At 38.0% G+C, this 14,876-nt stretch overlaps 1 protein-coding gene across 2 annotated transcripts in view; it reads right to left on the reverse strand.

Moving 5' to 3' along the window:
- Positions 1-14,876, reverse strand: part of CTPS2 (CTP synthase 2) — a 69,826-nt gene that overhangs the window by 1,586 nt on the left and 53,364 nt on the right. For both annotated transcript variants that reach the window (XM_068683777.1, XM_068683767.1), the window contains exons 15-18: positions 14,473-14,528; positions 12,670-12,766; positions 9,187-9,331; positions 1,381-1,491 (exon numbers count right to left, since the gene is read on the reverse strand). In XM_068683777.1, the coding sequence (XP_068539878.1) occupies positions 1,422-1,491; positions 9,187-9,331; positions 12,670-12,766; positions 14,473-14,528 (368 nt within the window). In that variant the 3' untranslated portion in view covers positions 1,381-1,421. The remainder of the gene's footprint in view (positions 1-1,380; positions 1,492-9,186; positions 9,332-12,669; positions 12,767-14,472; positions 14,529-14,876) is intronic.

Below are 14,876 nucleotides of genomic sequence, written 5' to 3' on the forward strand. Positions count from 1 at the left end.
CTGTTGAATACAGTTGGTATTCACCAGTGACATGTCTGTGACTACTGGCTACTGCGCTTGAAAGCATCACATAAGAACATTCATCGAAGCACTGAAAAAGTCACAACTGCTATGGTAAACAGACAATTGTCATTCGTAAGTCCTATTGAGAAAAGCAAGATCAGAGCTTACGGGCCTGTCCTGCACTATACGACAGTCTGAAGAAACAGAGCCATAGCAATGTTTGGAGGTAGGAAGGATCTGGGCAAGAGTGAAAAGAAACATTATGTCTACTTGTTTTTTGGTCATTCTTGGACATGCATCAGTACTGTACCTGCATGCACCAGATCATGCAATCATTCAACATTCTATTCTCCTTTCTCATGATTTAGGGATGTAGTATCATCTTTAATATATGATGCATGAGAGGGAAGAATAAATAAATGTCACAGAAGAAACCCATGTTGTGGCTAAGGACAAAACTCCAATTTCTAGCATCTCACCAGTATTTTAATCATCAGGTGGAAATGCATCATTCATATACAGCCTCAATCACTAGCTTAGTGATTAAGCACAGCTGCTTAGTAACTACACGATGTGACTGGAATAAAATCAGAGCAGGGAAAAGTTGTATCCTGCTTACAGAAGTGCTCAGAAATACTAAGAAGCGTGAATGTACGTATGGATAAGAGTTCCTTGCCAGATAAAACTCTGATGAATGTGTGTTGAGAAAAGTGAGACTGAGATTCAGACCTAGATTCTGCAGTGGTCCCAGATTCTGCAGAGGTCAGGTGGCTCACAGGAAATATGATCTCCAGACTGAAAATGAATCTCATCTACCAGCAACGTTAGGCTACCATCTTTACAGGCAAAAAAAAAACAACCAGCCCTATAAGAAACATCACTGTGGCAAACAAAGACACAATTTTATAAAACTTGTTTGTGTATCAATCACTATGCAGATTGACTCCAAGTATTTATCTTGGAATGTATTTGATATAACAATGCATAAAATAAAATTATAAGTGAATATTAAGGCAAAATAAAAAGTTGTATCAACATGGTGTACTCAAAGTGATCCAAACTTGCAAACTGAAGTAACAGAAAAGAAAACACGATATTTGAAAGTGCTTTCATTGTATCTTGTAACACTAACACAACTTGATTTTGTACAGCATCCTACATATAAGCTGTACCCAAAACACTTAGCAGACTTTAATAATGTAATTGCTGAGTTAAGCAGCAGCAAAGGAGAATAATTAACTGCTGCAGGCAAGGAAGAAAACATAAGCTCTCAGACGGGATTTGAAACAAAGGGGGAGAATCAAGATAACTTTGTCTCCTGTTTTAAGTCAAGAAAAAATAAATGTCATAAAGCAGTATCAAAACAATTCAGTTTACCTCAATAGCACTGTCCATTTCTGTGTTCTCATACAACCATTTCATCTTGTTTCTGAATTAGGAAACTCTTTCTCTGGAGAGCTGTCATCACTGAGGTCACTGTAGCTGTCACTGTTAAAAGCAATACACAGTTAGAAAATATGAACAGCAATACATGTTTTACTTCAAGCCCTCCAACCCAGATGATGAGTATGAAAAACACTTTCCTCAAATGCAACCCATTTCCAGAAAACTATATTAACCTACTGCTCAGTTTTTGTATTTTAGAATATATTCCTCTATAGAAACGGGCTTCTGCAAGAAAGTTTGGAGTCTAAGAACTGATGAGAAACAATGTTCCACCATCAAAAAAATATGTTCTATTTGTGGTTTGTTTGTTTGTTTATTTCTGTTTGGATACTGTATATTCATTCTATAGTTTGCTAGTGCCATATACATGCAATCATAATCAACAGCATGGAGCATAACAGGTATTCAGCATAAGACTAGAAGTAATTTCTTTTTTATGGTAAAGAAAATGACCAAAGAAGACGACTTTATTTACTCAGAAAGCTTATATTTATATTTAAATTATGATTCTTGCTTTTCCAGTAAGAACATCAATCATTTCCATTCCACCACGCATTATCCTGACACTTTTTCCTGAGATTTTACCCCCTTCTGTTATTTCCTGAGAGAAATAGACTGTTTTTCACAAAACAAGCTGCCATGCAAATGATCATTTTATAAGTGGCTAGAACAAGGAAACAGTGAAGGACGGAAATCACCACAGTGACTGAAAGAAAGAAGTACCCACAAACCACAAATTCTTAGTTAGCTGGACAGGGCCTTGTGGTATCTACCCAGTGATGTCTATCAGGTCTCCAGGTTTATCTTAACTGTGAGTGCACACACTGCACCTCTTCAGAAAAACCTCCAGACTCAACCTCCTCCTCACCAAGCTCCACCTCTACAGTCTGTTTTCCAGATATCTGAGTTTCCCAAGATTAGAAGCCAGCAAAGGGAGTCTGGGGAACTGACAAGTATATGTGAACAGCAATAACGCTGGTCAGTTCTGCAACACTTCGGAGAGCACTGTATGGTTAACAGAATACAGGTGGGGATGTCAGATCTCATTTGTGTGGGTGCCAGACTTGGGTATCACCTCTACTCCAGCCATCACATACCTATCTTGTTACATCTTACTCTTAATCACCAAGCCAACAGGACCTCAGTCACGTAACACTCCCTGCCTCTGGGCATGAGCTCCCACTGGGCCATCAAGCACAAAACCAACCCATGACCCACCTAGACACAGCCTTATCAGTTGACCTGCAGTGACTGTAGTGTTTCAAGGGGAACTATGTAACCCCACAGCTGGAGATCTTTGATCCAGACTATAATGTGGAAGAGTGAACAAACTGCACTCAGTCATACTCACGCTCATTACTAAGCACTGTTTTCTAGGCCGAATTTTACCTCCTCCACTTTGCAAAAACACGAGTAAAGATTAAATAAAAACATAGCCATTTTAATAGAGTGAGAGAGGAGGAGAAGAACCAACAGCCATCTCTTTAATTTCTACCTCTGACTGTTCAGGGAGCCTCCCACAACTACATAGAAATGCTCAATTCAAACATTTTTCCAGCTGCCGAACAATTACACAATTCAAGTGAGGAAAGTGTTGTTAACAGTATGATCAAGCATGCCAGATGCACACACACACAAACACAACATCACTGACACTGTACTTACTTCTTTCTGAAAGTACCCGTGGAAACATGGAATAAAAATTCAGTATTATTAAAACAGTTTTACATTTTCACATCACAGCAAAATAGCAAAAATTGTCCATAAAACACAAAGCAAAATTACTGATTGCAGAGAGCTCTGCAGTCCCACGATAACTCTGGTTTAAGCCCAAAACCTTCAGAGAACTGAGTGCTCTATGCATTACATTTTTTTATTGTCTTTGCTGCCTAGTGGCAGCACAAAAATATAACCCAGATCTTCCTATACCCTTATAAGGCCCTCAGGCATCTAAGTAAAAATACTCAGGGACCAATGAAGTGAATGGAGAGCTGCTTATCTTCATCTCTTGAAGAGAGTTAGGCATTTATCTCCACCAAACATTCTCATCATCAGCCCTCCCCCCCTCAGTGATGCAGGTTTTGGAGCCAGTTACCCATAGGAGCTGTCACACATTGCTGGATGCTTCAGTCATTTACTTGACTTATCAACCCCAACTTTTCAATCCATTTTCTGTTTGTAGAAGCTGATGGTGGCTAGCAGCTTGACTAGTGACTAGCCCAGAGGCTAAACCACTGACTTGGCAGATTACAACAGTGTTCCCGTTCCCACGCTGCCCAGTCAGTACAAGACAAGGTTTGAATCTACTTCCCAGAAAAGGGCTCGTCACTACTTTTTTTGACTGTTTTCCAGTAGCACTCCACTGTCTCTCCTAATTTAGAATGGTTGTGCTGGATGTAAGTCAGTTTTATTTCTAACAGGCAGGCCGCAGTGGCAAGAAAGAGAGGGGAAATACTGAGGTAATGGTCAACCCTTGGGCTTCATACACAGGTAACTGTCAGTCTCACAGTTTCATCTGTTTGAATTGTTTCTCTAAGCATCCCCAGAAGCTGTGGCATCATGTTAACAAGATGAAATTAGGCTCCCAGAAGACCTGAATTCCTTCAAGAACTAAGCTATAAACAGGCACACATGAATCTTGGTATATCTGGGCCTGGGTGCTATCGCCTCAAACCAACAGTGATGTGAAGTTCATAACATTTCCTGTGATATGAATTATATTCAACTGACAAATAATGTGAAGAAAAACTCCAGGTGGTATTAACCACAAAATAGCCATTACCTCTCAGGTAAATAAATGTCTTCTTCCTTCCCAACAACACTGAGTTGCTACACAGATATTAAACAAAAATGAAATGGATATTTTGTGCTCACATCTACTACTATTCCATATGCTGTATAAATCTTAATTAAATGTGCTGGCTATGAAAGTGTGTATGCGTGGTGGTGGGAAATAAATCATATAAGCCTGGCTTTTCCTTTATGAAATTCTTTTTCACAGTGAATCCTCAAATGAAAAAATATGCTTATAACTTCCTTCAGCAACTTTTCTCTCAGTTTTTGTAAAAATTAATAAACATCTTGGCCAAGATATACATCTTGTTTGTAACCACTCTTGCAACACTAGATTCATATAACAAAAAGGAGATAGTGAGCAACTCCGTGGCCACCACAGCAGTTCTAGTCCTTTTTCCCCCCCCCCATGAGGTCTGCAGTATAAAGATAAGGCCAAGAAGAAGGAGGGGAAAAAAAAAAAAAAAAGAACAAAACACGGAGCACATAGTGTCACTACCTCTGGTCAATCTTCAAGACAGTCTACTGAGGTTACAGAGATGAAGAATTTTGGTCACTTTGATCCTTACCTAATCTAACCATAGCTAACAGAAATACAGTACCCAGCTGGTATTTCACTTTGCAGTGAACTGCAACAGTAGTTGCAGTGACTGCCACTGGAGCCTCTCCTCTTGCCTCCTCTGGGGATTGTGGCACTGCTTCCTGCTGGTGAGAATACAACCCCAACCAGTACAGCTGCCACCCCCGGCTTCTGAATTGTCTTTTTTTTTTTTTTTAGTGGAACAGTCCCTCTCCTGCTACTCTCTGACAGTCTTCAAGCCACACGATTTCCTTCACTTTCCTCTGCAGTGCCAGGCTTTTGCTAATAGCAGAAATATAACACTGTGCCAGATGGCCAGATGTGTTATCGTTTGGGACAAGTAGGACAGTTCCTTTCATCCTATTTGTCCTGCTAACTTACGCTAAGGATATCACACATTCTAGTTTATGAAGGATTAAGTGACACATTCTTAGTTATACTACTGTAAAGTGTTAACTCACAAAATCTTTCTTGATGAAGCTCACTTTTCATCTTCAAAAAAATGAATTCCGTTACAGCTACTTGTAATTCTTCAACAGTGCTTCTTTGATAACATCCTTTAGCCTTTAAAACTATCAATATGACACATCATATACCACTGTCAGTTCTAAAGAGGTCCAACCCTTTCAATGCTATATGCCATACTCTAATTTTGGAGCAACTCTGAGAGGTCCTTTTGCAATTCCATGAGTCATTCCCTCTTCCCACCTACAGAGTAGGTGGACCCAAGTACTTAACAGGGGACATCAGGGATAGCCTTACCAATATCTTTGTTGTCACTCACACACCAGAAAAAGTCACACAGGCTTTTTCCTGTTCTGTTTACATGTGCTTGCCCAAACCTCCCCACAGAACTAGTGTCAGTGCAGCGAGCACCACATGGACAAACCTATCTTCTAAGGTTTTTGGTTTGTTTGTTTATTTTTTTTTCTTTATGGATTACTTTCTATCCTTTGACCACTTTTGGTCTTTGTCCCTGAATATGACTTATGGGACACCTTTTATTAATAACCTGCCCAGAACTTAACAGATTACTCTTACTAAATGGTGCTGCATTGGTTTCTTCCCTTAGCATGTTCACAAATGACTTGGAGAAATTTATGTTGGCAGCAGTCTTATTTGCCAATATTTTCTCACTTAGGAACATCTCATTTACTACATACCCTCCCCTTTTACTAGACATTTGTGTTTAAATTATTTACCTTTACCCAGTTGCCCTCCTCCTTCACAGAATCATAGCATTTAATTATTTACAGCTTAAGTTTCTAAATTCTCTGGATCTATTTATACTATTTCTTTGTTCAGAATAGTGCTTTCAGCTCTCCCTTATTTGAAACTATTTGCAATGATCATTAATGTGCTATAGCCTAATTTTGCTGGCCATTAATAAAGATGTTGGCTTCAGGGAAAGAAGAAAAAATGCCCACTGCAGCATGGCTTTGTTGTCCATTAGTGGTTTTGCATTCCATAGGATAGTGCCCAAAGATAAAACAGCTCTCGTTACTTTTTCCAAGTGAAATTCCGTAAGACTCTTTAAAAAACAACATTATATCTGAAGTTTCCCTCTTCCTCCATTAGTTGTGTATTAAAATATTTTGGTTTATTTTAAAGGAGAGCTCTGTATTTGAGGGATTTGTATACTTTTTGAGAGTTTCTTGTGGTTCTGGTCTTCTCTGTCCTTTGAAATGAATCGCCTAAACAGCCATACATCTACCTTTGCTCTGTGTGAAATGGTGACTTCAGTACTTCCATGTAAAGATTTGGAAAAGGTCATGATATAAAAGCATTCATCAGGAACTGAAGCGAATGATCATTAGGCACTTACATCTTTAAGCTATGGAAGTCACAAAGACAACTTAGATGCTCAAGTACCACTTCACCAATTTGGGTAACTAAGTAATATCTCACCACTGAGATACTTTGATCCATAGTTCTTGACTACCTCCAAGCATCAAAGTTCCTAGGAACTAAATTTATCCCAGACGAGGCATTCCTTTCTCAAATATGTAGGCTTATACCTGTGTGTAAGCATTTTCAGGGCATTTACCAGAGCAAGCCTCACAAAAAGAATTCTAAGTGAAGCTTTATTTGCTTTAATTTATTTAGGACACTCTCCTAAGAAGTGTGATGCATCTTTAAATCAACTGTTTGTTTAGCTTAGAAGCTAGGGCTTCTGTCCATGTGTCAGATGTTCTAAAATTGTGTCCTAATTATGGGGCTGTTAAACATTCTAACGTAATGATTTCCTGTTAAGAATCTCATGCTGAAATATGCATTTCCCTTTGTCTCAGGGCTGCAACATTAACTTTCCTTTTATTTATTTTTTTGGTTGGTTGGTTGATCTTTTTAATATAGTTTAGGTAATATTTTTCTCAACTTGCTGGCCTTCACAAATTCTTTTTCAGGTTACATCTTTGCTGCAGTCAACAGCATGACTACAACTCACGTAGGCAGTACAGGGTGAGGTGTACAGAAAATCCTCTTCTCAAATTTGTTTCAAACAGTCTTGTTACTGCATGTCTTAGCTTCATTGTTCAATGACATCATTACCATTCTGGGGTTTAAAGGTTTAAACTGGAAATCCTTTCCACTCAGCAGGTGGATAGGTTAATATGAGTAGTTGTGGTGTAATATAAATGCTCCTATTTTAGCCTCAGAATCTTTTGCTTTTCCAATGCTATTTCTCTCTAGGTGGGGACAGAGGGGCCTGTTTCCTGTGTAACAAAGTAAATGCTAAGATCTATTTTCTTGTATGTTTGATTGTTTTATTTTCTTTTTTATATAAAGTTTTGGGGTTTGATCTTGTCTTTGCTAAATATTAAAGTGTTGGCTGGAGTTTTTAGTATGAACAGGAAGGAAAAAGTTGTGTATAAACTTACTTGAATTAATATATGTTCAATAGAAGTTAAGTGCAGCACATTCAGTAATTGCTGCAACCTCAGGGCAAGGTTAGAAAACATTCACTACATTGCCAAGGGATTTCAGTCGAAATTAGTAGGACACATGCAGACTACTTATTCAAAGCAAGTAATTCTTCTTTCTCTCAGAGAGATGAATAGGAATATTCATGGGAGGAAGTGGGAAGAGAAGGATATCTGGAGCTGGGAAACACAACCAGCTGTGAGGCAGAGAGCACTCACAAGAGGAAATGCCAGAAGAACATTGTTCTGAAAACTACCATATTACCAATTTCCCCTTTAGGGAAAGGTAACAGGTTAAAGTAAATGAATTTTTTGGTTAAGGTAACAGGAATACTTTGATCACACTGTACTTCGCAGATCAGAAAACTTATCTCTGTATGTACGCAATTGCAGAATGGCCAGAATAAGCGAAGACAAACTGCATTTATGAAAGACAGGTGATATCCATAAGGAGAGAAGTAACAAAATGGATTGTTCTGGTCTGGCTTGGCTCCATTCATACTAAAACCTCAGTAAAATTTCTAAAATTTCTGTTTTTCTCATAAGAAAAGGAGCTCTATTTAAGAATAAAAAGCAATGCTCAAAGAAAACAAAACTACTAAATTCAATGCCTTGTTTACAGGAAAAGCCAGCAAGCCAGGGCTGGATCTGTTCCGTGTTACTGTTTAATGATTCTGAAAGTTTTTTATTCCTTTTTGTTATTGTACCCTAGGATTTCCTCTGACACCTTTATTAACGTGAAATTTATTAACAAAATTGTAACTTTTATTAATATAATTCAAATAAACAAAAATGAGCTAACACTGATTGAAAAGTATTGCTACACTCCACAAACACACTAAAAACTCTATGACCAAGGCAACTGAGATCCAAACTTTTCCACAAGTTTAAAGATATTACAGCTGTTTTGTTTCAGGTCTCTTTCTACTAGACAGTTCTAGTAGAAAGAGACCTGAAACCTTGGTTCTACAAAATAGAACCAGGGTTTTCAGTTTTGTTATTGTGGCCATTAAAATACTGTTGGATAAGAATGATCACTTGATCCTCTAGCAAATCTCTTTCCCTGTAAGCCTGTGATCCTCTAGCAAATCTCTTTCCCTTTATGGACACGAATTTATGGACACGAATTGGAATTGTTAAAACATTCCTCACACTATCATTCATAGAAGTTAACACAGTAGGCTAGAAACTTAGGTTTATTAATGGTTTTTGTTTGTTTGTTTTACTTCCTTCTGGTTAAAATGTAGAAATTTGACCATAGCCCTAATAGTCTCTGAAAATGGGGAAATCAAGGAATATGCTTACAGATACTTTTATACCAGGCTTGCACAGAACATATTAATATATGAACAACTCCTTTTCTGGACTTCTGAAAAGCTGGACAGGATAATCCCTCCAACAAAGTGACTGTGAAACTCCAAGCAGGTAAGAAGGAAAGATTACCTTGGAGACAGTTTACAACCACGTTGCAGGTATGCATTGAGTGTTCCAGTTGCTGCAAGTAACAGTCCAAGGTATGGAGGTGAAGGTTTCATAGGTCTTGAGGAAAACTCTGGGTGGAACTGAACTCCCACAAAATATGGGTGGTCTACAAGACAGATGTCAAAGAAAATTAAAAGACATAGGAAGATAATAATAGAACTGTTAGAACAAAAGTTTATTCAAGATTTCACACAGCAGTCTAGTCTAGAAACCAGATTAGCATGTGTGAATTTAAGGGTGGGACAGTGGTAACCTCAACTTTATTCCATGAAAAGCAACTGACAACAGTGGCAGGAGGTTAGTAAAGCAAATTCATGAAAAATCATCCTGTGATTCAACTTTACTGTGCACAATGATGTAACTAAAAGCTGAATAATAAATCTGTACAGACATGTAAGGGAAAAAAATGCTGCATAGACAACCCTAACTTTGCCTATTTCATGCTATTTTTCATAGTGTTTTGGTATCCAACATTCACATTTAAACATGCATACATATTCAGAACATGCACTTACACGTACCTGAAGGGAAAATAAAACAGTTCCTGAAAGACCAGGCGTTACCTTACAGCAACTATTTACACACACTGAGATGAATATGAAAGCAATATACACAGAAAATAGGGAAAAACAAGCTTCAGATAACTGGGCCTGCAAGAGATCTGCCGGGCCGTTAAGTCTAGTCTCCTGTTATTGAATGCAGTGATATCACATAGTCTCACGTACAAATGGTCAAAGCTCTCCCATAATGTCCACTGGGATTTTTTTGCTCCCACTGGAAAGTTCTTCTGATAGTCCCTCATTTTGCTTAGAAAATATTTTCTAATTAACAGGCCACGCTTTTTACAGCCAAATTATGTCCATTTCTTATGGTACTCTTCTTTCATGCAGTTTATCCTGGGTGATGAAGGATGACAGTAACATCATCATTCAACACCATTTATTGCACTAATCAAGATGTGCTGGTTTGTCTTCTCTTAAATCTTTAGCTTTCTGTTTCTCCAGTCATAGCACCTTGTTACAGCTGCTTCTGTATCCCTTCTGTCTTCTTTGGAAAAATAAGGATAGAACATTATTTTCATGCTCTTCCATGCTGTGCACCTGTTCCTTCTTTGAATATGAGTTTAAAGAAGCTAACATTAACCAATTCTTATATCAGGACACTGGATGAAATTAACCACAGACCCCTTCTGGTTTGACAATTTCCAAAACAATCCCAAACATTCAAGGAATTTCTCTGCAGTACAGAATAAGGGATAACAAGAAAGCAGGGGTTTTCTTCTTTGAAGATAAACAATATAAACAAGTATACTGGCTCTTCCCTCTGCTGCTATGTCTTAAAAAAAAAAAACTGGGATCCTAAAATTATCCCATAACTTCTTTCTCTCTACTATGCAATTTAGTTCTTAAAAGCGGTAAAACAAGACAATGACAAAGTATCGTATATTTCCTGTGGGGATATTTTGCTAACAGATTTGCCTGAGCTATCTGGTATAACGTTATATCTGTGCTTCCTCCCTATGATGATTGTTTTTCTTCTTTAGTAATCAGAGTCTCCTAGCAGCCCATTGTGAAATAATTCCAGGTTATACTGCTGCTTTTATTCTTTTCACAGTAACATGCAATTTAAAAATCCTGCCTGATTTATTTCATGATGCTCTCTATAGAAGTTGTTTCATGCAGGACAGACGAAATAGCCTCCCAACCAGTCACCAACATGCACAACAGGAACAAACATGCATCTACCAGGAACAAACTAAATAAAGAATACCATGACAATTAGTAGTTTATGTATTTTTTGCTCTCATTTTACTCTCTATGATGCAGCTGCTTGAAACTATAAGTAGATGTCTACATTCAAACCCTTGTTCAAAATCACAAGACCGTTCTTCAATATACCTTGGAGTACGAAATGAATTCTCACATCATGTCAGAAATAGCACTCTATATAGAATGATAACGTGTTCTCATGATATGTTTCTGTGCATGGAGTTTATCTAAACCAATACTAATTTTTGGCCATTTAAGAAAAGGAAAAAAAAATCTTGTAAGGTAGCCAACATATTCAGGTGCCTGGTACTCATCCTGCCAACAGTGACTTAAAAGCAAGGAGTTCAAGGGTTCAAGCAAAACCAAACCGACTATTTCTAACAGCTGCTCTGTATAAATTTTCAATAAAAATATGCACTGTAGCTCCTTTTTGTCTTGGAATGCTTTAGAAAATACATCAAGCTTTACTTGCTAAAGTAGTCCAATGCTACCAGATTTCTACAGAATCAAACTCTCATTTATCTGAGTAGCTTCTGTGAAAGAAAGGAATTTGCTTTCTATATGATATTCATACTTGTGTTTTTTTTTCCCTATGATTATAAACAAGGGGTAATCGGACACAAACTGACTGAGTTTGGAAGATACCCTGGGAGGTCTCTAGTCCCAACTCCTGCTTAAAGCAGGTTCAACTTCAGAATTAAATCAGGTTGCTGACAACTTTGCCTAGTCAAGTTTTAAAGGTCTCTATCTGCAAGGATGCAGATGTCACAGTTTTACAGTGGTTATATAGCATGTATTCATATATCATAAATTCAAGCAAACTAAATATATATGAGTTATTGAAACCTGACTGAGAAGATCCAAAGGTGCTTACGGCCAACATCATTGCAAAGCTGGCTTATACCTTTAAAAGGTCAAGGTGACCATGAGAAGTACCTGATAACTAGAAAAAGAGAGTCACCATGCCCATCTTCAACAAAGACAAGAAGGATCTAGGGATCTAGAGGCCAGTCAGCCTAAATTTGGTTTATGGCAAGAATGCAAAATAAAGCCATTTTCAGATCCACAAAGGACAGTAAAGGAACTATGAATAATCAGTCTTCGGATCAGGGGAGAGCAGTAGCTTTCCTTAATTCTAACTTTAGCAAGGCTTTTGATACAGTTTCCTAGCACCCAAGTTGGGAGCTATGGATTAAATGGGTAGACTACAAAATGTGTTAAAAGTGGCTAGACTGGGTTCAAACAATAGTGGTGAGTGGTTTGAAGTCCAACCAATAACCAACTTGGAGATAGTCAAAACTTGACTGGACATGGCTCTTGGAAACCTGATCTGTATTTGAGGGTAGCCCTGTATTGAACAGAGGGTTGAACTAGATAGAATCCCAAATCATGTTATAATTCCACATAGCCACTGAGCTAGAACTATGACCTTTTGGAAAACGAGTGTCTCCCTGATAATCTGATACATGCACAGTCCTTGAGAAGTATAAGACACTGGCTGATAAAATCCTCTGAATCTTCACCTATTGTAATACACAACTGGAGTCAACAGTACTCCCTAATATGATCCTGGCTGTTTTGACAGCTATGTGTTGTTCTACATGCCATTTAGCTACCTATAGTTTACATAGTTTGAATAGATGCAGAAAGTACTACAGACAAGTGAGACACTTACTCTCCAATTCAATAATTTCCATTCTGTTCCCTTCTGTATCATGGCCAACAAATTTCAAACCTTTCTCTTCAAAGCTGTGAGTCAGTTCGGGGTTCACCTGAAATATTGAAAATAATAAATAATAAAATTGTGGTTCTATTTTTTTTTATTATTTAACAATATGTACTAGTTAATTGTAACGCTTTTAGTATGTATAAAGGAGTGAAAATAATTGGGAAAAGAATTAGGAATTTTTGCTTTCTTGTTTTGACAATTCTCTGGTAGAAGTATTCAGAAATGGGCACACTTATTTTATATTAGATGAATCAGTAATTTAAAACCTTAACAATAAATACATACAGAAGATTAAAGCCAGGGTCCCTCTTGCTTGCTGTCCTCCTGATGAAGAGCTTGCATTCCTCATTTTTGAAATGGTCTATCATAGCAGGGGGGGAAGATTGACTACCTCTGCATACCACAATTGAGCAGTCTCTGACATCAGCTGTGGTTCAAAATCCCTCAAACAGGAGCTCTGGAGTAAGCTGTTTCATTTCCTTGCTGATGATCTAACCACTCCATTAACATTCAGACTTTGAGCACTACCATCACATTCTCCTCCCAGCTTTTTAAGGAAACTTAATGCTGACTCAATCAATTTGTAACATGCATACACTTGATACTTCAGGCTACTCTAGAGATGTTTATGGATTCAGGTGCCTTCTGAAACATCCCAGAGTTGGTGTCCAGCTAGTGCCTGTCTACTTGGATGATAGAATTTTGAACATACAGAGACACCTTTGCTCAGATATTCTCAAACAGAAGTGTGCTCTTATAGCAGAGGTGTGGACCTATATCAGAGGCCCGTAGAATCATAGAATCATTAAGGTTGGAAAAGACCTCCAGGATCATGTAACCCAACCATTCCCCTGGATGACTGCTAAGAAGCAAGTGATCTGAATTAGCCTCTGAGTTGTAGATGCCTGAAGTCTGCTTACATTTAGACTGTGGAAGAAAATGGGCTTCCTAAGCATAATCTAAGCCTAGGCAGACCAAGAACAATCTCCTTAAGGATTATAAACCTGTACCTTTCAAATACTTCACAGGAAGTCAAGTCAGTGGCTAACACCACTCCCAAAAAGTTTTACTAAGGCAGTAGACTGCTCTGCTCCCCTCTATTGAATGCTTGAAAGAACACCTCTACAATACTGTGTCCAGTTTCAGGGCCTTCAGTACAAGACAGCCATTGACAAAATATTGCAAATCCAGAAGAGGTCCACCAGGATGCTCAGAGGGCTGGAGCACATACAACACAGGAGAACAGACTGAAGGAGCTTGCTTTGTTCAGCCTGGAGAAGTGAAGGTGAAGCATGGATCTGGTTGTTGAATTATCTAATGGGATAGTATAAGGAAGATGGAGAGAGACTCTGCTCAGCGGTTCACAGCAGAAGAGTAGGAGAGAGATGACAAAGTGCCCAAGGGAATCTCCTATGAAACATACTGGAAGAATGGTTTAAACTAAGTGTTTAATAGAACAGATTGTCCAAAGATATTGTGGAATATCCCTCTCCAGAGAAATTCAAGAGAAAATGGGACAAAACCTTGAGAATCCTGATCTAATTTTAAACCTGGCTCAGCTCCAGGCATGTATGTGAACAAAATAAAGGGGTTCCTTCCCACCTAAATGTCTCTACCTTACTGTTAGCAAACCTTGTTTTTAATTTACTTAAATCTCTCATTGGCTTTAAAGCAAATCATGCCTACAAGGAAAAACATGATTTGCTTAAGCTTTAAGTTTTGAGCACAAAATGTATGAGCAGAGCTTACCTCATATCGATGCCTGTGTCGCTCCTCTACAAACATTTCATCACCGTAAAGTTTTCCTGAATACACAAAAAAAGAAGCAATTAACACTGATGTGTTACTTTAATAGCTGTTACAAATATGGCTTGTAATTTAAACCTTACTTTTTTCACATGGAAAACACATAACACTATTCATCTCGCTCCAGCTTTCTGTTTTTCTGAGTGATGACTAGTTTCTTTGAATTTACCGTTACCTGAGTTTATTCAGGTTTCATACTCAACTCTCCTCAAACACAAGTAGCTTAGATAGACTTTAGAATGTGAAGACCACGAGTAAAGTAATTTACACTGTAATACACAAATTAACAATAATGAAGAAAAAAAAAAGGAACGAAAAAGCAACATAAAATCCCTGCAGGTTTTACT

The sequence above is a fragment of the Anas acuta genome, chromosome 1 (assembly GCF_963932015.1).
Source record: "Anas acuta chromosome 1, bAnaAcu1.1, whole genome shotgun sequence".
Lineage (NCBI taxonomy): Eukaryota > Metazoa > Chordata > Aves > Anseriformes > Anatidae > Anas > Anas acuta.